The sequence below is a fragment of the Neoarius graeffei genome, chromosome 24, assembly GCF_027579695.1.
Source record: "Neoarius graeffei isolate fNeoGra1 chromosome 24, fNeoGra1.pri, whole genome shotgun sequence".
Classification (NCBI taxonomy): Eukaryota; Metazoa; Chordata; class Actinopteri; order Siluriformes; family Ariidae; genus Neoarius; species Neoarius graeffei.
In genome coordinates, this window is record NC_083592.1 from 50,400,919 (window position 1) to 50,427,951 (window position 27,033).

The following is a 27,033-nucleotide window of genomic DNA, read 5'->3' on the forward strand; positions in this document are numbered from 1 at the left end:
CTGTCAGTCCCAGTGGAAGGGGTGTGGCCTATGTTCCTGTCAATCCCACTGAAAGAGGTGTGGCCTCCATGCCTATCATTCCCACTGAAACATGCGTGGTCTATGTGCCTGTCAGTTCCACTGAAACATGTGTGGTCTATGTGCCTGTCAGTCCCACTGAAAGGGATGTGGCCTATGTTCCTCTCAGTCCCACTGAAAGGGGTGTGGCCTATGTGCTTGTCAGGCCCACTTAACGAGGTATGGTCTATGTGCCTGTCAGTCCCAGTGGAAGGGGTGTGGCCTATGTTCCTGTCAATCCCACTGAAAGAGGTGTGGCCTCCATGCCTGTCATTCCCACTGAAACATGCATGGTATATGTGCCTGTCAGTCCTGCTGAAAGAGGTGTGGCCTACATTCCTGTCAGTCCCAATGAAAGAGGTGTGGCCAATGTGCCTGTCAGTCTCACTGAAAGAGGTGTGGCCTGATAACACCTTATACAAGCCATATAACACAACATTATATCTCTTTAACACAGACCTAAAGTGTACTGTAGTTTCGGAAGCAGAGATACACACACCAGATTTTTAGATAACTATATTTTGACAGAGGCCATAGCGGGAAGCCATGGCCTAACGGATAGAGAAGCAGCTTTGGGCCCAAAAGGTTGCTGGTTTGATTCCCTAAACCAGCAGGAATAGCTGACGTGCCCTTCAGCAAGGCCTCTAACCCCCAACTGCTTTATTTTGTAAATCTCTCTGGATAAGAGTGTCTGCAAAATGCCATTAATGTAATCTACTTGAAAAAGTGCATCTTTTTTTTTTTTTTCTCTCAAAGAAAAGTATCCAGTGACAGCAGCTGACCATGGAGGCTCTTTGGAATTGTGACCTTTGACACAGGCTTGTAATGTACTCACTTTGTCGTCCTTGCTACATATCCTGGGTCAGTGGGACAGAACGGCAAGGACACGGGAAAAAGCAATTGCTGTCATAAATTTGTCATAAACACAGGAGATACACGAGGCTTAAAAGCATGTGAGGGAAACACACTGAGGCACAAAGCAGCAGTCTTATTAAATTAAAAAAAAGATACTGAAAGGCTTGAAATTGCTATAATTGATTTATATGTGTGACTCTGTTATCATCGGCGCATTTTTTCCTATTTGAAACACAGGCAGCTCAGATATCTCGCAAAGGAAATGAATCCAGTGTTCATGACAAACTCAGAAACATGACAAGCAGCATTTTTGGGTTTTATTAACATCTAGAGAGAGAAGAAAAGGAGAGACCGGTGAGCGTTGAGACTGTTTAGAGCTTCTATAACCAATTTAAGGTTTAAAGGAACAGTCCACCGTACTTGCTAGTTCCGGGCGGCACGGTGGTGTAGTGGTTAGCGCTGTCGCCTCACAGCAAGAAGGTCCGGGTTCGAGCCCCGTGGCCGGCGAAGGCCTTTCTGTGCGGAGTTTGCATGTTCTCCCCGTGTCCGCGTGGGTTTCCTCTGGGTGCTCCAGTTTCCCCCACAGTCCAAAGACATGCAGGTTAGGTTAACTGGTGACTCTAAATTGACTGTAGGTGTGAATGTGAGCGTGAATGGTTGTCTGTGTCTATGTGTCAGCCCTGTGATGACCTGGCGACTTGTCCAGGGTGTACCCTGCCTTTCGCCCGTAGTCAGCTGGGATAGGCTCCAGCTTGCCTGCGACCCTGTAGAACAGGATAAAGCGGCTACAGATAATGAGATGAAATGAGATCCTGAAATGTCTTGGCATTGCATTCAGACTGCATGCAGCTCCTGTAATGAAGATATCTGTCTTTGAATTTAAAAAATAAATAAAAAAAATAAAAAAAAATCCAGTGAGTTTCTTTGTGGTTGAACGTTGTGTGTCATCGCTTCACTGTCTTCAGGCCGTTAATCAAAAAGAAATGACCTATAATTGGCCAGGCACTGTCTTTCAATTGGATGAATGTCCTTTTGAACTAGCAGGGCTGCAGGGCACAAATACGATTATTGCCTAACTGGCCTCTATTCCAATATTATTGGGTTTCCTCCGTTTGAGCGATGATAGCACACAGCAGATTATAATAATTCTCTCTAATTGTGGCCTGTTTATGTAACACAGCATTTCAGCAGCACACAACGATGCTGATGGCTCTAAAATCTCTCATTCTCATTCTTCTCTGTGTTATTTTTTTTCTGGCAGCTGTGATTTAATGTCTTGATAATTAACAGCTTTATTTTGTGTTGATTAGCGATGCAACGTCGATGACGATGATTTGAAAGCATTGCTTGTTTGCGTTAATTGCGTTCATTTGTCTTCTGTAATTTTGCTTAAAAATTTACCTTTGACATCATATTTTTGTGTACCGACTACATTTTCGGCTCGTGTTCTGAATTTTAAAAAGTGTATCTCCAGTTAATCCATGAGGTGAATCGCTAGAGATGAATCTGGGGAAATACTGAAGTAAACAAGTCGGAATTACTGCAGTGGCAACTCCTGATAATATCCAAGCTGTCCTCAGAAGTGTATGATTTTCTACTTTTACCTTTATGTTCTATGTAATGTTATTTTTTGACAATGATGTCTCGGAAATCAGGAAGAACCTGTACAGGTCTCAGATTAAGATGCGATGTATGAAATAATCCTGATTATTCTATCCACATTCACTAGATATGAGCAATCGCGTGCTCTGATTGGCTACTCTACTACAAGGATATCAGCTCATATACCGCAAGTAGAGAAAAACAAAATGGCAGAGCGTGTTGCTGAACCAACCGAGGACGAAATAAAAACTCTACTTGAAAACAAAACCCCCCAAAATATAAAAAAAAGCAACAAAATATGAAAGAAAAGTATTTGATGGGAAGAACGTATCTTTGTTTATTTTTCAAGTATGATTATTAATATCGCATTTTTCACAAATTGCTCCTGTCATTTCACCGGTTTGTTTACATTCTTCATCTTTAAGCATTAAAATTTGTTGAATTTTTTTTAGCCTGGTTCAAAAGCTCAAAGAAGTTTGAAAATTACAGAACTGAAATGTCCAAGGAAGAATTAAATAAATGTCTAAAGCTATTCTATACCTCGACAGCACGACAGCAAGACGGCACTTTCTACGAAAAACAACACTAAAGTCAATTCGCGCCGCCATCGATAGGTTTTTAAGAAGTCCGCCTAAGCGGAAATGATTTTGTCGGACATTTTGTATAAAGTTTTTATTTATCAAATTTGCAAAAAAAAAAAAGCTCTGTTTCTCAAAATCCAGTGAATGTGGATAGAATCAAACAGTTATTCCACTCAATCTCGTCGTACATAGCTTATAGCCAACTCGGTGCTATGTACCTCATCAGCTATCAGCTCATGTACGACTTAATTTCATGGAATAACTGTTATATATCTATATAAAAATCTGATTGGTTAATTAATCTGTCACTTCCTACAACCCCGATTCCAAAAAAGTTGGGACAAAGTACAAATTGTAAATAAAAACGGAATGCAATAATTAACAAATCTCAAAAACTGATATTGTATTCACAATAGAACACAGACCACATATCAAATGTCGAAAGTGAGACATTTTGAAATTTCATGCCAAATATTGGCTCATTTGAAATTTCATGACAGCAACACATCTCAAAAAAGTTGGGACAGGGGCAATAAGAGGCTGGAAAAGTTAAAGGTACAAAAAAGGAACAGCTGGAGGACCAAATTGCAACTCATTAGGTCAATTGGCAATAGGTCATTAACATGACTGGGTATAAAAAGAGCATCTTGGAGTGGCAGCGGCTCTCAGAAGTAAAGATGGGAAGAGGATCACCAATCCCCCTAATTCTGTGCCGACAAATAGTGGAGCAATATCAGAAAGGAGTTCGACAGTGTAAAATTGCAAAGAGTTTGAACATATCATCATCTACAGTGCATAATATCATCAAAAGATTCAGAGAATCTGGAAGAATCTCTGTGCGTAAGGGTCAAGGCCGGAAAACCATACTGGGTGCCCGTGATCTTTGGGCCCTTAGACGGCACTGCATCACATACAGGCATGCTTCTGTATTGGAAATCACAAAATGGGCTCAGGAATATTTCCAGAGAACATTATCTGTGAACACAATTCACCGTGCCGTCCACCGTTGCCAGCTAAAACTCTATGGTTCAAAGAAGAAGCCGTATCTAAACATGATCCAGAAGCGCAGACGTCTTCTCTGGGCCAAGGCTCATTTAAAATGGACTGTGGCAAAGTGGAAAACTGTTCTGTGGTCAGACGAATCAAAATTTGAAGTTCTTTATGGAAATCAGGGACGCCGTGTCATTCGGACTAAAGAGGAGAAGGACGACCCGAGTTGTTATCAGCGCTCAGTTCAGAAGCCTGCATCTCTGATGGTATGGGGTTGCATTAGTATGTGTGGCATGGGCAGCTTACGCATCTGGAAAGACACCATCAATGCTGAAAGGTATATCCAGGTTCTAGAGCAACATATGCTCCCATCCAGACGACGTCTCTTTCAGGGAAGACCTTGCATTTTCCAACATGACAATGCCAAACCACATACTGCATCAATTACAGCATCATGGCTGCGTAGAAGAAGGGTCCGGGTACTGAACTGGCCAGCCTACAGTCCAGATCTTTCAACCATAGAAAACATTTGGCGCATCATAAAACGGAAGATACGACAAAAAAGACCTAAGACAGTTGAGCAACTAGAATCCTACATTAGACAAGAATGGGTTAACATTCCTATCCCTAAACTTGAGCAACTTGTCTCCTCAGTCCCCAGACGTTTACAGACTGTTGTAAAGAGAAAAGGGGATGTCTCACAGTGGGAAACATGGCCTTGTCCCAACTTTTTTGAGATGTGTTGTTGTCATGAAATTTAAAATCACCTAATTTTTCTCTTTAAATGATACATTTTCTCAGTTTAAACATTTGATATGTCATCTATGTTCTATTCTGAATAAAATATGGAATTTTGAAACTTCCACATCATTGCATTCCGTTTTTATTTACAATTTGTACTTTGTCCCAACTTTTTTGGAATCGGGGTTGTACATAAACATACACCGCCATGGCCTTCTGTCCCAGCAATGAAGTCCTAACCAATGAGTGAGCAGCTCTAAACTCTTCTCAGCCTGGAGACAACAAACAAAACTATCTCATTGGTTGGATAACTTGATTTTAATGTTTTCAGGACAGTAGCCCTTTCATTTCTGAAGCAAATTTGATAGAAAATGAGGCCAAATTAGAAGAGACTAATTAAAAATAAATTAAATATAACATTTGAAAAGCTGATATGTTTGGGCTTCTCTGAAGCTTTAGAAGGCCCTGATGGTTCCCCTGTGAGCAGACACACTGAACCCCTACAACTTGCCACCGCAGAAATGGTGGCGCTGCAGGGTAACGGAACACGCCATTTTATTCGCCAGATTCACTTCTAAGTAAAAGGATTTTTTGTTATTGATGTTTTTTTTTCCCTTTAAATTAATTGATTCCTTTTTCTTTCTTTTTTTCCTCCAGACACCCTGTCAGTTCCTCGCTGGTCCCCTCAGATCCCTCGCAGAGATTTGGGCAACTCTATTAAACACAGGTAACTTCATCTGTCTGTCTGCCTCCCAAATGATCAATATGTCAAAAATAAAGTGCTGAAATTAATGCATTCTGTTTAGTCCGTTAAGCGATGACCCTGTTAAATGACATCGAAGCTGATTTTTCTCAGCCAGTCCACAGACTATATCGTTATCATGTCCTTTGAATCAAATTCCACCGATTTCTTGTTAAGCAGTCACTGGAATCACTATTCTGTTGGGGTCTAAGTCTTTCCCAGTGTCTCGTAGATGCTGAGTCTTGATTGTTGATCACTGACCACTGAGTGTTTGAGTGGACAGAGCCCAGGGTTGGGCAGGATAACTCCCTGATTTGGCAGATGAAACCTCTATTAAGGAGGACAGAGCTTCTTGGTGGGTGGATGAATCCCAAAGATAGGTGGGAAAAGCCCTTGCTTGGGCAGGCAAGGTGCCTGGTTGGGATGACGAAGCCCAATCTTGGGAGGATGATGTTCCTGTTGGAGCAGATGAAGTCCTTGTTTGGGCAAAAGAAGCGCTTGATTGGACAGATGAAGCCGAGAGATAAACAGACATGCGTATTGACTGGTTGAGTTGGTGATCTCCAAAGTTGGCCATATAAAGCCCCTGCTTGGGAGGATGAAGCCCTCGGTTGGTTGGATGAGCAAAAGCCATGGATGGTATGATGAAATTTAAAAAGTATACACACCTCTCTTAAAATGGCAGCTTTTGTGAAGTTAAGTTTGTCATGTTAGAACTTTGTCCACACTCAATCTGAAATTACAATGTATGAACATTTAATAAAAAACAATCATAAACATTTTAGGGGAAAACAGAAAAAATTAAAATGTTCCAATCACCTGGATGCAATAACCTGTGCACATCCTTTTACAACTGGGGGTGTGGCTGTGTTTAGAATGAACCAATCACATTCATTTGCATGTTCAGAAGTAATTATCATACAGCTGCCATCAATAAAATGATTCTGATTAACCCCAAATAAAGATCATCTATTTTTCTTGACATCTTCTTGGTTTCCTCTGACTTCTGGAATTATGGTCTGCAAAGAGCTGACAGAGCATAGACAGGCTCTCACTTCTCAAAAGATTTTGATTAAAACAGGGGTACAAAGGAATTTCTGAAACATTAGATGAACTCCATAAAGTGAGGCACCACAGTGATGTTACCAAGAACATCAAATTTACAAAAGGAAGACAAAAAGTGACCAGGGAGGCTGCCAAGAGACCTAGAGCAACATTAAAGGGGACATGCCATACACTTCTCAATTATTAGCTCATCCGGCCAACAGGTGATGAGTTTACGCCATCATGTGTTGTCCATCATCCGTCCAGCATCGTCCACATTTCACAAAAATCGCTTCTTCTGTCTCAGTTCTTCACTGATTTTTATTCTTTTTGGCAGGACGGTAGGTCTGCCTGGGGTGCATATGGCTTCTAGCCAAATTTGCATAATTGCAATTAATAATGAAGATATGGAGTAATTAAGCCCTAACGAGCAGTTTCCACACAAATCGCTTCTTCTCCCTCAATTCTTCACCAATTTCAATTCTTTCTGGCATGAAGGTAGGGGTACCTAGGGTGCATGTAACTTCTATTCAGATTTGCTTAATTACGATTATTAATGAAGTTATGGACTAATTAATAAGCCTTAATGAGCAGTTCAACAAAAATCGATTCTTCTCGGTCAATTCCTCGCTGTTTTGGATTCTTTCTGGCAAATAGGTCGGTATTCCTAGGGTGGATATCACTTCTATATATAGCTTGTATATAGTGTATATAACTTGCAACATTTATTGTGTAAGGTGGCCCACTTTAGATCGTTCCTTCTGGATTAGACGGGGCCAGAGTGAGCTACACCGTCATTGGTGGTCTCATTATATATATTTTTGACGGATATAGAATGTTTTTTTCAAGAAAGAGTGGGGAAAATCTCGCCAGGTCACAATGTGCCATGCTGACAGTCTTAACAAAAAGTCTGAGTGATATAATAAAAGCAAAAGCTGCTTCAATAAAGTATTAGGTTAGATGTGTGCAGACTTACGCAACTAGGTGATTGTAAGGTTTTTTTTTTTTCTTTTTTCCTAAAGCCCATAGCCAGGCATACTGTATAAAGCCCAGACAGATGAAAGCCATGTCCAGACAGATGAAGCCAAGGACGAAGCAGATAAAACCCAGGATTAGGTGAATAGAGTAAATTAAAAGTCCCTGGTAGGCAGAAGAAACCTATGGTAAGGACAACGATGCCCCTTATTGGTTAAAACACCTGTATACAGCATAAATATATATCCAGAGTCCATCATAAATATTGCATTCATCTTCTTTTGCCCACACTGAAGTTTCCACCACGTCAGTCTCCAGAGCGTCAGCTAGATGTCATTGCTTTGGTTGTTGACAGGCATTTTTGCTGAATGTGAAACTCATGTGAGTGTAGGTTGAACTGTTCATGCTCCGTTAATGCCAAAATATAACACTTATTTTTTGTGCCATAATCATGCACTATATATGTGTGTGTGTGTGGTGGAATGGTTAAAAATGTCAGACCAATTAAGACAAGTGCTTGTCTGCCTGCTTTGAGCATCTGCGTATGGACTGAATCACCAATTCTCCCAAATGCCACTGACTGGGAAGAGAAAAACTTAGTGCTTCTGTACTAAAGAGAACAATGAGGGATATTTGCTGTTGGGAAATGCAGATAAACAGTCTCACAAAAAAAAAAATCATATGAAAGATTCACATAATATCTGGGGTTAATGCAGTGTGAATTATATATTAGCAAGATTTTGAAGTAAGATTCGTTCACTCACACTCATTTTCAGGACCTTGTAATGCGTGTCTCAGTGTAATGCGTATGTGATGAGTGAAATATCGATTTAAAAGCAGCAGTTCAAAATATGACGAGGAGTTGCTTCAATGCTAATCGTAAAAAAAGGAACGTAGGTATACAGTGTCTTGCAAAAATATTCATCCCTCTTGGTGTTTGTCCTGTTTTGTTGCATTACAAGCTGGAATTAAAATGGATTTTTTGGGGGGTTAGCACCATTTGATTTACACAACATGCCTACCATTTTAAAGATGCAAATTGTTGTTTTATTGTGACACAAACAATAAAGAATTTTCTTTTCGTTTGCAACACATACAAGTAGTTAGCATGATGTTATTAGTGATATAAATAGCACTGTCTTCCCAAGTGACATTTTCAGTTTTTCCTTACTTAACAAAGAAAAAGTGTAGCTTGAACTTTTTTTTTTTTTTGACGAGTGTGCCTGGCCTCAAACTGCCCCAAAAGCCCATTTAACACTGGAGTGAAAGTGTTCACCCCAAGAAGAGGGAGGAAATGCTTCCTTCATGGGAACTGACAGGACGAAGGAAGCACAGACCTTTAACTCATTTTAGTGAATTTTAAGCAATTTGCCGTGGGCTAATTCCATCGTTATGGATGTGACATTTCAACTCATATTGACTTGCAAAGTGTCTCACTGCCTGCAAAATGAGACAGTTTGCATAATATCTACTCGGGAGATTTCAAGGAGAATGCAGACCAAAATCCAAAAGTATGATATTTATGGATATAATGTGTATAAAGTAAAAAAAAAAATCCTGGATCCACATACATATCCGGATTTGCATCAAAATTGACTCACCTGTTCCTTGGCCCATGGCGGACCTTTCCTCCAAATTTCATCCAAATCCGTTCACTACTTTTTGAGTTACGTTGGGAACAGTCACACAAACAAATGGAGGTGAAAATACAGTGGTGCTTGAAAGTTTGTGAACCCTTTAGAATTTTCTATATTTCCACATAAATATGACCTAAAACATCATCAGATTTTCACACAAGTCCTAACAGTAGATAAAGAGAACCCAGTTAAACAAATGAGACAAAAATATTATACTTGGTCATTTATTTATTGAGGAAAATGATCCAATATTACATATCTGTGAGTGGCAAAAGTATGTGAACCTCTAGGATTAGCAGTTAATTTGAAGGTGAAATTAGAGTCAGGTGTTTTCAATCAATGGGATGACAATCAGGTGTGAGTGGGCACCCTGTTTTATTTAAAGAACAGGTATCTATCAAAGTCTGATCTTCACAAGACATGTTTGTAGAAGTGTATCATGGCACGAACAAAGGAGATTTCTGAGGACCTCAGAAAAAGTGTTGTTGATGCTCATCAGGCTGGAAAAGGTTACAAAACCATCTCTAAAGAGTTTGGACTCCACCAATCCACAGTCAGACAGATTGTATACAAATGGAGGAAATTCAAGACCATTGTTACCCTCCTCAGGATTGGTTGACCAACAAAGATCATCCCAAGAGCAAGGCATGTAATAGTTGGCGAGGTCACAAAGGACCCCAGGGTAACTTCTAAGCAACTGAAGGCCTCTCTCACATTGGCTAATGCTAATGTTCCTGAGTCCACCATCAGGAGAACACTGAACAACAATGGTGTGCATGGCAGGGTTGCAAGGAGTAAGCCACTGCTCTCCAAAAAGAACATTGCTGCTCGTCTGCAGTTTGCTAAAGATCATGTGGACAAGCCAGAAGGCTATTGGAAAAATGTTTTGTGGATGGATGAGACCAAAATAGACCTTTTTGGTTTAAATGAGAAGCGTTATGTTTGGAGAAAGGAAAACACTGCATTCCAGCATAAGAACCTTATCCCATCTGTGAAACATGATGGTGGTAGTATCACGGTTTGGGCCTGTTTTGCTGCATCTGGACCAGGACGACTTGCCATCATTGATGGAACAATGAATTCTGAATTATACCAGCGAATTCTAAAGGAAAATGTCAGGCCATCTGTTCATGAACTGAATCTCAAGAGAAGATGGGTCATGCAGCAAGACAACGACCCTAAGCACACAAGTCGTTCTAACAAAGAATGGTTAAAGAAGAATAAAGTTAATGTTCTGGAATGGCCAAGTCAAAGTCCTGACCTTAATCCAATCGAAATGTTGTGGAAGGACCTGAAGCGAGCAGTTCATGTGAGGAAACCCACCAACATCCCAGAGTTGAAGCTGTTCTGTACGGAGGAACGGGCTAAAATTCCTCCAAGCCGGTGTGCAGGACTGATCAACAGTTACTGGAAACGTTTAGTTGCAGTTATTGCTGCACAAGGAGGTCACACCAGATACTGAAAGCAAAGGTTCACATACTTTTGCCACTCACAGATATGTAATATTGGATCATTTTCCTCAATAAATAAATGACCAAGTATAATATTTTTGTCTCATTTGTTTAACTGAGTTCTCTTTATCTACTTTTAGGACTTGTGTGAAAATCTGATGACGTTTTAGGTCATATTTATGGAGAAATATAGAAAATTCTAAAGGGTTCACAAACTTTCAAGCACCACCGTATAACCTCCTCCTGAAAAACTGGTAGAAGTAATAGTAATAATAATAAACAAAATAACCCACATTAAGACATTTTTCATGGCAAATAATCTATCATGGATGCCACAAATGAAATCGTATATTGATATATTATATGGACGTGAGTATTTTACTGGGAAATACACCACTCGTATTTTTCATACGAGCTCCATCCAGGACATGGAGAACCAAAACTGTGACCTAAATCTCTGTCATTCATGAGAGAATCAATTAATTGTTTTGATAAGTTTGAGTACTTTTTGTTTGTGAATGTGTCGATATAATAAAAAGAAAATCACACTTTGGCTTGGAGATATGAAATTTATCTTCTCGTGTTGAAAAACTCATATTTTTCATACGAAATACATCACGGATCTGAGTGACATATTTAAATAATATATTGGCTGGCGTTGAGTGGTATATCAGTGGTGTATCAGATATATTCCATTCAGCTAGCATGATACTGAACGAGTCGAAGACAAGTAGCTGAATGGAATATATCTGATATACCACAAAAAAAGCCAACCAACATTATTATTATAATACATTCCTTTCAGGTGTTCAATGCATCTTTCTCTTTCAAAATTCTCTCAAAAACTTCCATATTTAATGAAGCAAACCTGGTGGCCATGTTTGTTTACAAATTGTCTCAGTCGCTTAGCATGGAAGTTTTATGTCTCCGACGTGTGACGTTATGTTGTCTTGACAACCATGCAATATCGTAAACCATATTCAACGTTCATTCTCCATTGGGTAGAGTGACGTAATACACGTAGGATAAGCGATATGCTAACAATATTTCATGCTATCAAACCAAATGAATGAAACCCGCTAGAAGGGAATAGAACACGCGTTTTTATTCAATTGAAAAAGTGTCCTGTATGTATAATAATTCCTGATATTTCACTCTGATGATGTCACTCCCAGTGTTTTCCCGCTGACTTGAAATGGTGAGCCAGTTCAAAATTGAAATTCTTTTGATTGACTTGCGTATTTTTTTTCTTTGTGGATGTGTCCATATAATATAAAGAACATTACACGGTGGTGCAAAGATATGAAGTTTAGCTTCTTGTGTTGAAAAATATACCACTCAATATATATACAGTGCCTTGCAAAAGTATTCATACCCCTTGAACTTTTTCAAATTTTTCCACCTTACAACCACGAACTTAAAAGTTTTTTATTGAGATTTTATGTGATAGACCAACACAGAGTAGCACATAATTGTAAAGTGAAACCAAAATGATAAATGGCCTTCAAAATTTTAAACAAATAAAAATCTGAAAAATGTGATGTGCATTAGTATTCAGCCCCCCTGCGTCAATACTTTGTAGAGCCACCTTTTGCTGCAATTACAGCTGCAAGTCTTTTGTGGTATGTCTCTACCAGCTTTGCACATCTAGACACTGAAATTTTTGCCCATTCTTCTTTGCAAAATAGCTCAAGCTCAGCCAGATTGGATGGAGAGCGTCTGTGAACAGCAATTTTCAAGTCTTGCCACAGATGCTCAATGGGAATTAGGTCTGGACTTTGACTGGGTCATTCTAATACATGAATATTCTTTGATCTAAACCATTCCATTGTAGCTCTGGCTGTATGTTTAGGGTCATTGTCTTGCTGGAAGGTGAATCTCCTTCCCAGTCTCAAGTCTTTTGCAGCCTCCAACAGGTTTTCTTCCAGGATTGCCCTGTATTTAGCTCCATCCATCTTCCCATCAACTCTGACCAGCTTCCCTGTCCCTGCTGAAGAAAAGCATCCCCATAGCATGATGCTGCCACCACCATGTTTCACAGTGGGGATGGTGTGTGCAGGGTGATGAGCAGTGTTAGTTTTCTGCCACACACAGCACTTTGCATTTAGGCCAACAAGTTCAACTTTGGTCTCATCTGACCAAAGCACCTTCTTCCACATGTTTGTTGTGTCCCCTACATGGCTTCTTATGCCTGTCTTTCAACAATGGCTTTCTTCTTGCCACTCTTTCAGAAAGGCCAGATTTGTGGAGTGTACGACTTATAGCTGTCCTGTGCACAGATTCTCCCACCTGAGCTGTGGATTTCTGCAGCTCCTCCAGAGTGATCATGGGCCTCTTGGCTGCTTCTCTGACCAGTGCTCTCCTTGCTCGCTCTGTCAGTTTAGGTGGACGGCCATGTCTTGGTAGGTTTGCAGTTGTGCCATACTTTTTCCATTTTTGAATGATGGATTGAACAGTGCTTCTTGAGATGTTCAGAGCTTGGGATATTTTTTATAACCTAACGCTGCTTTAAACTTCTCCAGAACTTTATCCCTGACCTGTCTGGTGAGTTCTTTGGTCTTCATGATGCTGTTTGTTCTTCAGTGTTCTCTAACAAACCACTGAGGCCTTCACAGAACAAGTGTATTTATGCTGAGAGTAAATTACACACAGTAGGACTCTATTAACTAATTAGATGACTTCTGAAGGCAATTGATTGCACTGGATTGTATTTAGAGGTATCAGAGTACAGGGGGCTGAATACTAATGCACACCACATTTTTCAGATTTTTATTTGTTTCAAATTTTGAAGACCATTTATCATTTTCGTTTCACTTCACAGTTATGTGCTACTCTGTGTTGGTCTATCACATAAAATCTCAATAAAAAACTTTTAGGTTCGTGGTTGTAAGGTGGAAAAATGTGAAAAAGTTCAAGGGGTATGAATACTTTTGCAAGGCACTGTATATATACGCTTCGCTCACTCGTGATATCTACAGTACAGTCAGCACTCGACGATAAACTTCATATCTTGGCGAAACCGTGTAACATCCTCTATATATTTAAGCTGAGTTTGGTTCAGAATCCTGAACACGTTTCTGATTTTCTACAGGTAAAACTATTATCCAGATAGTTGCGGCTGTTTTAAAATTCTGTGAGGGGAAAAACCCCACCTCTGGTTAAATTTCAGCTCCAAAAACAGATCTAAGTGTGATGATGTGGACCGAAAGGCCTTCGCTTTTTACGAGACGACGCTGCTTAATCTAAATGAAGACATTTCAATTCTGTCTGTCAGACTGGATTAGTCATATTCCATTAGCTGTCCGTGTACGCACTTCTGCAGCGGCTCGACGGTTAGAGAGCCATCTCAATAGCGTTTTATTGTTGAGCACATAACAGATATGGCTCCTAATAAGAAATTCATATAGAAAGAGTCAGCAAGAGACCTTGTCCGCGCCTCATATTTCTTTAGAATCGTAGCCATTTTTCCTCGTTCGTGTATCCGTGTGGCCTTTGTCCTCCTGGAATATTTTTCACGCACACAGCTGATCGTTTCACACAAACTGAAAGTCACAATTAAATTAGTCTGTATTGAGGATTCGAGGAAGAGTGCTTATCGTTTTGTGTAGTCTGCTGCTCAGCGAGAAGGCTATTGGGCAAATACAATCGCTGCTTTGACACATTGGGCTTCTTTATCTCACGAACCTGGGAATTGCAGTCAAAAGGTCAAAGCAAATCCGAATACCTAAAGCAGGGCATGTTTTAAATGTGATTTTTTTTCCTTAAAATAGATTGCAAGAGATGTTATTCCCATTTGAAAGAATGTCCACACTCTTGATTTCTATCTTTGACAGATTTTCCACCAAATACTGGATGTCACAGACTTGTATCGTTTGTGGGAAAGGAATGTTATTTGGCTTGAAGTGTAAAACCTGCAAGTAAGTACACACGCGCACACACACACATACCATCTATGGATTATTACTGTTCTTATGAGCTCATTCTTATGATTTCATCAGTTTTATTAACAAACGAGAGTCACGAGAAGCTTGATTAAGTTTTATTGCACTTCACTTTTATGATTAATAGCCTGCTTTATTACTTATGTTATTCTTAAGTCAACTCTGTTTTTCTACAATGTTCATGATATACACACGAGTTAAAAAAAAAGATCATCTGCTTCTTGACCCTCTTCATTATCGCATGATTACATTCATAGTAAATTCTAATTTCAGTTAAGTGAAAAAGTTTGCGCCCCCTGTTTTCTGAGTGGGAGAATATACATATACAGGGTTAGTCAAAATTATGTTAACACTTAAATGGTAGAAACCAATTGGATCTGTCGTGGAAGTTCATCAATGGCGTACTGCTGCACCATCTAGACATCTGACGTCACTGTTGGGGTGTCAAAAAAAGTAGAGCTCAATTACGCCAGCAGCGGTCACGGCATACCACTCATTCAGGAGAAAAATAATCCATTAGTCTTAACATTATTTTGACTAACCATATATATATATATATGAGTGATTCCACGCTTATGGGTACTGAAATGGGGACATGAACTTATTTTTAAAAATTCACCTAAAACCATTTCTTTTTTTTACCATCAGGTCACAAAACATGTAATCTTTAATGAATGATATGTTAAAAGATAACTTTAATTTTCTGAGATGTAATAAAAACATATTTATATGCCAAAGTCAGAACGTAACAGAAGTGTTGTGGACATATATATTCTCAATTTTAACAATGTAGAATTACTTTTTGAAACATAGGAAGGTGATGTTTTAGCAAATATAATTAATAAACATGTGTAGTAGAATAAACATACACATTCTTTCAATAAGATTAACATGGTATATAGCGAGATTGTAATTAATTTGTAACAGACGCGAGATGGACAATCGTAACAGAAGTAATGGAACAGACATCATTTTGGAACTCATAGGCTTGACTTTGGCATATAAATATGTTTTTATTACATCTCAGAAAATTAAAGTTATCTTTTAACATATCATTCATTAAAGATTACATGTTTTGTGACCTGATGGTAAAAAAAGAAATGGTTTTAGGTGAATAAGTTCATGTCCCCATTTCAGTACCCATAAGCGTGGAATCACTCATATATATATATATATATATATATATATATATATATATATATATATATATATATGCACCAGTAGCGGCTGGCTTTTGTAAAAGTGAGGGAGGAAGGAATGCTTGGTTGAAGGTCACGGGCCCCAGTGCGACCGCACCTGCTGGACCGGCTATAGTTACACGCACGGGTTGAGTTGATAATAGTTGAAAAACCTATCATTTTAACGGGGTGTGTACACTTTTTATAGCTGCTGTACACATTACTTTCAGGTGTTCAACACATCTTTCTCTTTCAAAATTCTCTCAAAATCTTCCGTATTTAACGAAGCAAACCTGGCGGCCATGTTTGTAGCTCAGCCCATGGAAGGGTTTTGCAAGCAAAACATTCACCACGTCCTCTGTTTCCATTACTTTATTCGTAGAATATCTATAACATAGTCAATACACTTCCACCTCGCCGTTCTCACTCTGACTGCCGAAGTGCCCGAGTCACCGGATCTAGAAGTTAAGTTTGATAAGATAACCCCTCCCCCCAGGCAGCTAAGGCCTCTACTTATTGGTTCATTGCGCAACTAGGGCTGCAGCCTATTGGTTGATATTTTGTAGCACTTGTCAGATCTCTTAGCTAGTCCCACCCTCTTAGAGGAGGATTTTCCTCCTCTCTCTCATTGAAGTCTATGTTAACCACGAGCCGCCAGTGCCGGAGACTGTTTGAATCGGAGTGAATGGGAGCCGAAGGGAGGAAGATCCTCCGTGCAGTAATTTCTAATAGCGAGCGATAGGGGGTGCTAATGTAATTTCACCCAGAGAAATGAATATAATGTACATGTCGTATTTGGCAGTAAAATAGTAATATTCAAGGACAGCAATTCATTAAATTGGTCAAGACAATTTCAACTTTTTATTCTTAGAATTTTTAAGGAGGATCTTCCTCCCTCTCCTCACTGGAGAAGCCACCTGTGATATGCACACAGTTTGGGAAATAAGGCTGGACTGGCGGCCATTGACCGGTAATTTTCGCATTTATTTATCTGTCTGTATTTCAAAAGCATTGGACTGGAAGGCCCATTAAAAATTATAAAGATATGGGTCTAATCTACTTCTGATTTTCCAAATGTTACACCGGGCGAATACATTATGTTGTAACACGGCCTGTGAAACAGGGCCAGCCTTTAAAAATTCATAACTCGGCCAACCAAAGTCCTTTCCCCACCAAAATTTACAGGCACCTCCTTCTCCCAAGTCTTTCAAATGAGCCCAGGCTCGGCCCAATTCGATGTCAGGACAAATCGCGGCTCAAGGAAAACTTTAGCACAAGCCCTTGCTCCAGCCGCTCTCGCATGCGGGGATTTAGAAATTCATAACTCAGCCAACCAAAGCCCTAGCCCTGTCAAAATTTACAGGCACCTCCCTGTCCCCGAAACCTTTCGAACAAGCCCAGGCCCGGCCCAGTACAACCCCGCCTCAGCCCATTATTCGCCACCAATTCCCTAGCGCAAGCGCTGCTCGCCGAAAACTTTACTATGAGTCCTGGCTCAAGCCAGCCTTTAAAAATTCATAACTCAGCCACCAAAGGTCCCAGCCCTGCCAAAATTTACAGGCACATCCCTCTCCCCGAGTGGCACACTAAATAAGACAGTAATAATAATAATACACTCAGTATTCACTGTTGTTTTTATTGCACGATGCATTTGAACTAGTGTTTTAGGGTTTACAGTATCTGATTGATCCAGTCAGTTGATGCGACCCTGCATTGTTCTGGGCCTTTTGGATGGACAGACAACATTTCAGACTTGTCTGTCCTGTGTCAGTCTGCTTAAAATTCCTTATTTCCCACACTATATGTACTTTTATTTACAGTTTATCTATCAAAAAGATTTACAGGATGTTAACATAAGAAATAGTGAAATAGTTCAGCGTCTAAAATGAAAAACAGCATGAATAGAAAAAAAAATGAAAAAGAGTTTAGCCTTGAAACTCAACCCAGACTGTGTACTGTCTTGCCTGGTCATGGTGACTTAATACTAGCCATTGGGGTTTTATTTTTCTCTATTTTTACTTGTACTTTGTCAGCTTATTTGTATGGCTGGCTTGTTTTCATCGGCTGTTTGCCGATTGTTGGTACTTCAACAGAATATTACACTAGGTCAGGGGTGGCCAACCAGTCGGAGCCCAAGAGCCACAATTCTTACTGTGTTACGGCAAAGAGCCACATCGGCACATGAACATGGGCACACAAATATTACCCTTCCTTCTGCGCGCGCAGACACACACACACACACACACACACACACACACACACACACACACACAGCCACATTGATGTCACACTCCAACTTAACCAATGCCCCACACCAACATGATAATGATACACTTACTGCAGTACCAAGACCACAGGCCAGTCATTTTCAACAGTGACGACTGGTGAAGAAAATTGTAGGTGGGGCACAAAGGCAGACATTGTTTACATGTGGGGATTCCCCCCATTGGGGGGGGTTCCGGGGGGCCTCCCCCGAAAAATTTTGGATTTCTTAGATGCAATTTCCTGTATTCTAGTGCATTTTGGAGTTACCTGTTTAACATCGAAAATGCAAAAGCCATTTTGATTCAGCTTGAATTCTCAATTGCATGACCTGCATTCAAATAAATCTCATCTCATCTCATTATCTGTAGCTGCTTTATCCTGTTCTACAGGGTCGCAGGCAAGCTGGAGCCTATCCCAGCTGACTACGGGCGAAAGGCGGGGTACACCCTGGACAAGTCGCCAGGTCATCACAGGGCTGACACATAGACACAGACAACCATTCACACTCACATTCACACCTACGCTCAATTTAGAGTCACCAGTTAACCTAACCTGCATGTCTTTGGACTGTGGGGGAAACCGGAGCACCCGGAGGAAACCCACGCGGACACGGGGAGAACATGCAAACTCCGCACAGAAAGGCCCTCGCCGGCCCCGGGGCTCGAACCCAGGACCTTCTTGCTGTGAGGCGACAGCGCTAACCACTACACCACCATGCTGCCCATTTCAAATAAATAAGTATTCAAATAAATACAGTCAGTCGGAAAATGGAAATTACAAAGTGCTAATTTAATTTCCTCAAACAGTACAAGCTCCATAGGCACTGGGAACAGTGATCAGTGCAAGTGCAAATATAGATAAAATATAATACAATGCTCAAATTTTTTTTTTTTAAAGATTTGTTTTGGGCTTTTTTCACCTTTATTGGATAGGACAGTGTAGAGACAGGACAGGAAATGAGCGGGAGAGAGAGATGGGGAGGGATCGGGAAATGACCTCAGGTCGGAATCGAACCTGGGTCCCCGGATTTATGGTATGGCACCTTAGCCACCTGAGCCACGACGCCCCAATGCTCAAATTTTTGAAAGAACAACACACACACGCGCACACACAAATTGATAACTGGAAAACAAATGAACAAATACATAATGTATATACACTACATGCCAAAAGTTTGGACACACCTTCTCATTCAATGTGTTCTGTGTTCTCATGACTATTTACACTTACAGTATACTCTACTCTCACTCAAGGCATCAAAACTGAATGAGCACTCACCCACTACTCAGGCTTGCGCGCCCAGCGCGTATCCCAAGCCTCAGCAGCAGGGATGGTATGAAACTCACCAGAAATGTTCCAAGCCAGTTTATACGATGCATGTGTTACTGTCTCTGATTGTTTTGTAAATTTTTTGAAGAGCTGTACCTGCTTTTGTGATTGACTTTTTAACGTGATTAACTTGTGTTTACGAAGTTCACTCCCTTTCGGAAAGTCCTGGTCAATTTTAGCATGTAGTGAGCTGAAGTGACGCTGAAGATTTGAAGCCTTGAAATGCGACAATGACGACTGACATAGAAGGCAGAATGGCTTGCCATAACGTTCAACGAAAAAATATAAATCCTCCCACTCTGTTAAAAACGTCCTGTTTTCATCTTCATATTTTCTTTTTGAAGTGCATTTTTTCCCTGCCATTTTGAGATCTGAAATTTAGCATATCATCTCACGCACCTGCGCATTTGTCATGATGTGAAAATACCGTAATGAAACCAAGTGAAGCACCTTTAATAAAATAACCGTAATTAACTGCAGTGAAGCAAAAACGCACATAAAACCACAAACGAACACCAACTTGGACGTGAAGGTGAGAGCCGCATGACACCAGGCAAAGAGCCGCATGCGGCTCGCGAGCCGCGGGTTGGCCACCTATGCACTAGGTGTTATTCTGTCACTTGTACATTTAGCACTGTATCCCTCATCAAAAAATTCCCGTGCAGGGATTGGGCCAAGGATGGCTCACGTGACATAAAATAGTTCCACCACTGGCGTCAGAAATAAAATAATGGATATGGTGCGAGTCAGTCATGGTATATCCTGGACACAATTTCCGGCTTTATGGCCGACTCAAGTCACAGCTGTGGCTCCGCGAGCATTTCAGTGTGTTTAGATCTACGTATCATGATCATGCCTAACGAGGCAGTTAGACCTCCAGTATATTTTTCAGGTTTATTTCTGATTCTTTGTCATTCACACTTTTAGTTTGGAATTTTTGGGATGAGGGATATAATTAACAGTTATTCCATGAAATCGAGTCGTACACAAGGACGCGTTATCCTAATGGGCTTCATGGGCAGCTGCCCAGGGCCTCGGCCACTAGGGGGCCTCGGAGGTAGCTAGATTGGAAAATATGAAACGATATTTTCAGAAGTTTTGATCATATTGATAACATTTTTGATGCATTTCGCCACCCGTAAGGAAGCCCACCTTGTCCCGTCGCATAAATCACCCGTCATTGTCAATATGATCACTGTCCACCATGTCTTCACACGCTACGCCAACTTGAGTTCAATGATTTTATTAATGACTTCGCGTTCCAGAAAAGTAGGAAAGTGCCCTTGTAAGTTGACCCATGGCTGTCAAACTGAATGCGCAAAGCTGTGTGCCACTGCTGTTTGGGACATTACGTGTGTGAAAGGATGAAATGTTTCACATAGCCTAACATTTTGAGATTTATTTCTGAGAAGCAAGATATTTTTCTTTCTTTGTTATCGCTCTTTGTTTTCACAAGTTAAAAGTCGCCTGGATTCCAAAATGAAAACGAACGGTTATATACCAAATGAATGTTCTTGTTCTGAATACTAAAGAAACTGTTGTAGGCCGAGGTTATGTTCTTGACGTGTTGTTCATTGACTCACTCATTCAAAGGCTTCTTGAGGCTAAACTTTAGTTAACCAGGCTTGTTAACCGTGACGTCTGATGGATTTTTTCACCATGCAGTTGCCTATTTCACCATTGCTTTTTCTCGATTAAATAGGTGTTGATGGATATAAAGTTTTATCGTTCAATAGTATTTCTAATTGTGCCACTGTCATTATTTAAGTTTCTGTGTCTAGTTAGACAGCCACGTCTGAGGGGGTGAATTTGCTGAGCGCAGTTGACAACAGGCGGGGGTGGGGCCTCGGGGGTGTGTCTGCCCAGGGCCTCGGCAAGGGTTAACGCGGCCCTGGTCGTACATGAGCTGCAACGAGGTGTGTAGCACTGAGTCGGCTATAAGCCATGTGCAACGAGATTGAGTGGAATAACTGTTTTATTCTATCCACATTCACTGGATTTTGAGAAACAGAGCATTTTTATTTTTATTTTTTGCAAATTCGATAAATAAAAACTTTGTACAAAATGTCCGACCACTTGGATTGTAAACAAACCGGTGAAATGACAGGAGCAGTTTGTCAAAAATGCGATAATAATAATAATAATTCTTGGAAAAAAGATACATTCTTACCATTAAATACTTTTATTATATATTTTGTTGCTTTTTTGTAGTTTTGTGGTTTAGTTTTCGAATAGAGTTTTAATTTCGTCCTCGGTTGGTTCAGCAACACGCACCGCCATTTTGTTTTTCTCTACTCACGGTGTATGAGCTGATATCCTAGTAGTAGAGTAGCCAATCAGAGTGCACGATTGCTAATATCCAGTGAATGTGGATAGAATAAAAATCAAATATACCATGCACTGAGAGGCTCCGGTTGAAATTATGGATTCTCTTCGGTGACTGGCGTAGTACAATTTTGTGAAGGGCGCAGTACTACGCCAGTCACCAAACAGAATCCATAATTTCAACTGGAGCCTCTCAGTGCATGGTATATTTGATTACTAGATCTTTCTTGTCTAGAAGTTCAGCACTTCTAGTACCTGACTTTTGCACTTGGATAAAAGTGTCTGCCAAATGCCTGTAATGTAATGCAATGCAATGTAATGTAACGAAAAGTACACATTTACAGACAAGAATAAAGAAAATATTTATATCACATTCCTACTTTGCAAACTTTTAAACTGATAGCACATATTTCAATAATATCGGCTGGCTTTTTTTCGTGGTCTATCAGATATATTCCATTCAGCTAGCATGATCTTGAATGAGTCGAAGACAAGTAGCTGAATAGAATATATCTGATAGACCACGAAAAAAAATATTATAAATACACATTCCTTTCGGGTGTTCAACGTGTCATTCTTTTTCAAAATTCTCTCAAAATCTTCCGTATTTAACGAAGCCAACCTGGCGGCCATGTTTGTTTACAAATTGTCACAGTCGCTCACTAGTGCGGAAGTTATGTCTCCGACGTGTGACATCATGTTGTCTTGACAACCATGCAATATTGTAAACCATATTCAACACTCATTCTCCATTGGGTAGTGTGACGTAATACATGTAGGATAAGCGATACGCTAACAATATTGCATGCTATCAAACCAAATGAATGAAACCCGCTAGAAGGGAATAGAACACGTGTTTTTATTTCATCGAAAAAGTGTCCTGTATATAATAATATCTTAGCATACAGGACCAGTTAAAAGTTTGGACACGCCTTCTAATTCAATGTTTGTTCTGTATTTATGAATTAAAAGTCAATTCTTCATGTCTTAAAGTAATGATGGATGTTGTTTCTCATTACTTAGTTGTTCGGTTCTTGATATAATACTGTATGGATTACTACAGTTGTGGAATAGGGCTATTTATTTATTTAGTATTTGTATTATTTACTATTTACTGTTTGATAATTTCAAACGCATTAAGTAGGCAAGAAACTTGTCCACTAATTAACTTTTGACAAGACAGACCTGTCAATTGAAAAGCATTCCAGGTGACAACCTCATGAAGCTGGTTAAGATACTTACCGGTACAGTGACACTAGCCAATCGAGGACATCTGGATGTGGAAGAGGGCAGACAGCCCTTTCCTCTGAGAGTACTTTTCCACCAACGTTCTGGTTCACGCACCAAATTCTGAACCGTTCAGAGCGTTTTGAACCAAAATAAATTGGTTCGGAACCTGAAAAGTTGGCTCCTACTGTAGTTTTTTTGGAATCAAAATATAACTTGTTTTTCCAGTGCAAACCGTGACGATGTTGGTGGGTGTGCCATTAGTTTAGAGAGGAAGCGGAGAGCAGAAATGGAGAACACAATGGAGAAAAGGATACATCTTCAGGAAAAAAAATGGAATGAAACAAATACATTAAGTAGATACAGGCATTTACAGTAGCAGCTGCTCTTATCCAGACGGACGTACCACATACTCAGGGCAGTCTGGGGAGCAGTTGGGGGTTAGATGCCTTGCTCAAGGACACTTTAACCATTCCTGTTGGTCCAGGGAATTGAACCAGCAACCTTTTGGTCCCAAAACTGCTTCTCTAACCATTAGGCAACAAAACAAAAGCTCATAGGTACACTGTCAGAAATAGGGGTAGAGTTATGGGGCTTTTCCACTACCAACGCGGCTGAGTTGGGCTGAGCCGTGCGGTGCTGAGTTGGGCTGAGTCGAGCTGAGTGGGGCTGTTGGGGTTGCATTTCGACTACAACCGCGCTGAACCATGCTGGCTGGAAGTGGGTGGACACATTGGGTGGAGTTAGCGAAAGTGGGAGATTTTTCTGAATGTGCTCCTCCGTCGAGATTTTTCTGAATGTGCTCTTCAGCCACAACACAGAGAAACGTCTGTGTCTCCATGATGGACCACTGGCTGGCCTTTCCTCGCTTGGGTTGGTCTTCCATCTTCTAGTTTTCTGATCTTCTTCTTCTTCTTTGTCGTAATTCTTCTTCTTCCGGGTTTACGGTGTTTACAGATCCCAGCGTGCTCGCGGGGCGTGTGTGGGCATGTGAGGACACTCCTCCTCACCAATCAGTGCATAGGGGAGTGTCTCCTCATGCTCCTAGCCCCACTCGGCTCGGTTGGGCTCACTTCAGCCCCACTCCAAAACCGTGCGAGTTTTGAGTGCTGAGTAAGGCTGAAGTGAGCTCAGTCGTGCTGCTCTGAGGTAGTCGAAACGCAAGCCGTGTTGAGCTGAAGTGAGCTAAAGTGAGCTGAAAAAGGGTAGTGGAAAAGGCCCATTACAGTAGGGGTCCATTTCTGTCCCCCAAGGTACAATCTACACTAATATACCACCTAGAGCTCATTATTGGACCTCAAGGTAACTATGTGTAACTTTTTAGGGCTGAAAAGGTACATATATGTTCCCAAGCAGTATATAAAGGGTACAAAGAAGTACTAGGCAGCTATAAAAGCACAGTGCATGATGTTGATAAATAAATAGGATAGGAAAGGCTTGGGGCTTGCTAAAGTATGTGTCTCTCTGATCAAGAAAGCAACAAAGATGAGGCTATTCAAGGCGTCGGTTGAGACCATTCCCCTCTTTGGTTCTGACTCATGGACACTAACAAAAACTCCCATGAAGAGAATCGATGGCATGCTAAGAAAAGTCCAAAATGCTTCTTGGAAGGCGCATATCACAAACAAAGCACTTTACAGGTCAAATTTCTGACACCATAAGGCACCGGTGGCTCACCTTAGCTGGGCACGTGTCAAGACAGAATGACCCTGCTGGTAGAGTTCTGCTATGGACCCCAGATGTGCATAGATGAGTTGGGCGACCAAACATCACCTTGAAGAAAGTCCTTGAGAATGACACTGGTTTGGAGGGAAAAGAACTTCATATGGCTGTGTTGGACAGGGTGAGCTAGAGGAAGAATTTTGTCATGCCACCGGCTTCCGTCAGACACAGTTAAGAGTAAGAAGTACCTTAGAGGGTACTGTCTCATTGACCAGCTTTTGTACCCCTAAAGGCACAATAATGCACTTTATTTTCTGAGAGTGTAATCAATGCGCTCCACCATCTTGCTATTACAGTTTACTCCTGTTGTGCATTGTGCAACACCCTTGGTTCATGATGCATCCTTGATCACAACAGTTCCACTCAAAACTGGTGACAAAGGGGGCCAGTTTGCCAGCAGGCACCAAGCTCCAGAGCATCCTGAATGGAACTGGTTCAAGAACCCGTTCCCTATTAGTCAAAAAGGTGATGCAGCATGAGCAACAATTGAAAGAAAAGATTTTGGTGCACTGGCTTCACGTGTCTCAGAGGAAGCACCTGCTCACTTTCACCTTCCTTGTTAGGAGCTGTTGTGTGATAGTGTGGGAATTGACCAAATTAGGGAGAACAATGGGGAAAAAGAAGTTGTGTATAGCAATGCATATAATGCCTTATGAATGCAGAATAAAGATATGATCTTTATGGAAAGTGTTAGTGTTTTATTTTTCTTTTGTTAATAGTACATAAAAGTAGGAATATCAGGGGAAAATTCAGTCCAAATTGCTTGAAACTGCTCTCACTTAATAGAGAATTGAATGTAGAACAACATACTTTTTTTTACAGAATTAAAATGTTTATCCGTTCTTGAGATATTACAAATCAAAGATTGAAGAAATGGCTTAAATTTTAGAAAACTGCCGTAATATTCTGTATAAGGGTCACATGGTCCAAAATGGGCCTCATTAACCAATGAGATCATATGGGGTTTTTTTTCTGAATGTTTCTGTTTTTCAAGATATTTACATGGAAATTGGTGGCACATAGATGGTTGTATACTGAATACAAAGTTTGAAAAATTAGTAAAAACAAATGATGCAAATTAGGATTTAATTCGTATTAATTATTCTAATTAGCTCAAATGTTAAATCGGTACACTCAATAAAAAGTAATAAAAGATTATTTCTAATCCCCTTCTTTGTGCACTGTAGGCCTTTGTATTTCTCAAAAGTAGGGCCTACTAGTGTTTATATAAAAGAATATAAAAGATTATTTCGATTAATATTCACAGCTTTAAAAACTGTGTGATCCACATCCGATAAACAATTCACATGAACTGAACTGAAATTGACACTCGCGTTTCTGACTTCCGGTTTTTTAAACTCTCATTCCGACCACTAAGATCTCAATATTTTTCATTGAAACAACTCCAGTTATATTCTAAAATAGTTATTTATTTACATGAATCAGTTTGATTTGAAAAAATAAGTAGGTAAAGCTATGAAAACTCACTTCAAAGTCTCCCGTGAATCATAACATCAAAACTAGCAGACGGAAAATTTTGCTGAATCCTTCATCAGAAACAGTGAGAGCAAAAGAACATCCCTATAAAAGTTATCTGACTGATATTGACGAGTAATCCAGTCGGAAACTGATCAGAAGAGAGAGAGAGAGAGCCTGAGCGCTTTCCCGTGACTCAAAAAGAAAAGCGCCAGCAGTTTCCCGACACCCCGCGAGCAGAGAGTTTTTACTCTGTTGTACCGACTTCAACCTGCCGTTACTCCCAACGTACTGAACAGATCTTAACCAGATACATTTCGCTGGAAAGCAGAGATCATAAGCTTTTTAATGATAGTATTCACGATAGAAAATATTCAAGAGTTAAGCAATGACAGATTTGGAAACTTAGATGAGCGTCCGCATGGGGGATTTTCACAGCACGGCCAGCGAGCGTCTGATACGCCAGATAAAAGTCCTGTTTTTTTTTTTTTCAGGTTGAAGTGCCACAATAAATGTACCAAAGAAGCACCTCCTTGCCATTTGCTTATTTACCATCGAGGAGGTAGGGACTCGTTCAAAGGTATTTCACAGTTCTTTTTCATACAACCTTATTTCTTCCAAAAAATATGTTTGATATTGTAGAAATTCATAAATGATTGCCTGGTAAAGAATGAAAATAAGAAAGCGGAGCACGTCATGCACAAGATAACTGTTGGCATAGAGTGTAATTATTATTTTTTTAAAAAATTGAATCATCCCATTCAATTTTGCTCCTGATCTCTGATCTTTCTTTTTCATTCCCCATTTTTTCCATTCCTTCTTTCCCTTCTTCTGAAGATCAAGGAACATCTCAAGGTAATGCAAAAATTATTGGATGCTTGTGAGTACACTAATG

General features: G+C 40.3%; 1 protein-coding gene across 1 annotated transcript in view; it reads left to right on the forward strand.

The window, feature by feature from the left end:
• Positions 1-27,033, forward strand: part of ksr2 (kinase suppressor of ras 2) — a 273,796-nt gene that overhangs the window by 163,996 nt on the left and 82,767 nt on the right. Inside the window, 4 exon segments of the mRNA XM_060907435.1 lie at positions 5,484-5,553; positions 14,509-14,592; positions 26,633-26,718; positions 26,976-26,993. Of these exon segments, the coding sequence (XP_060763418.1) occupies positions 5,484-5,553; positions 14,509-14,592; positions 26,633-26,718; positions 26,976-26,993 (258 nt within the window).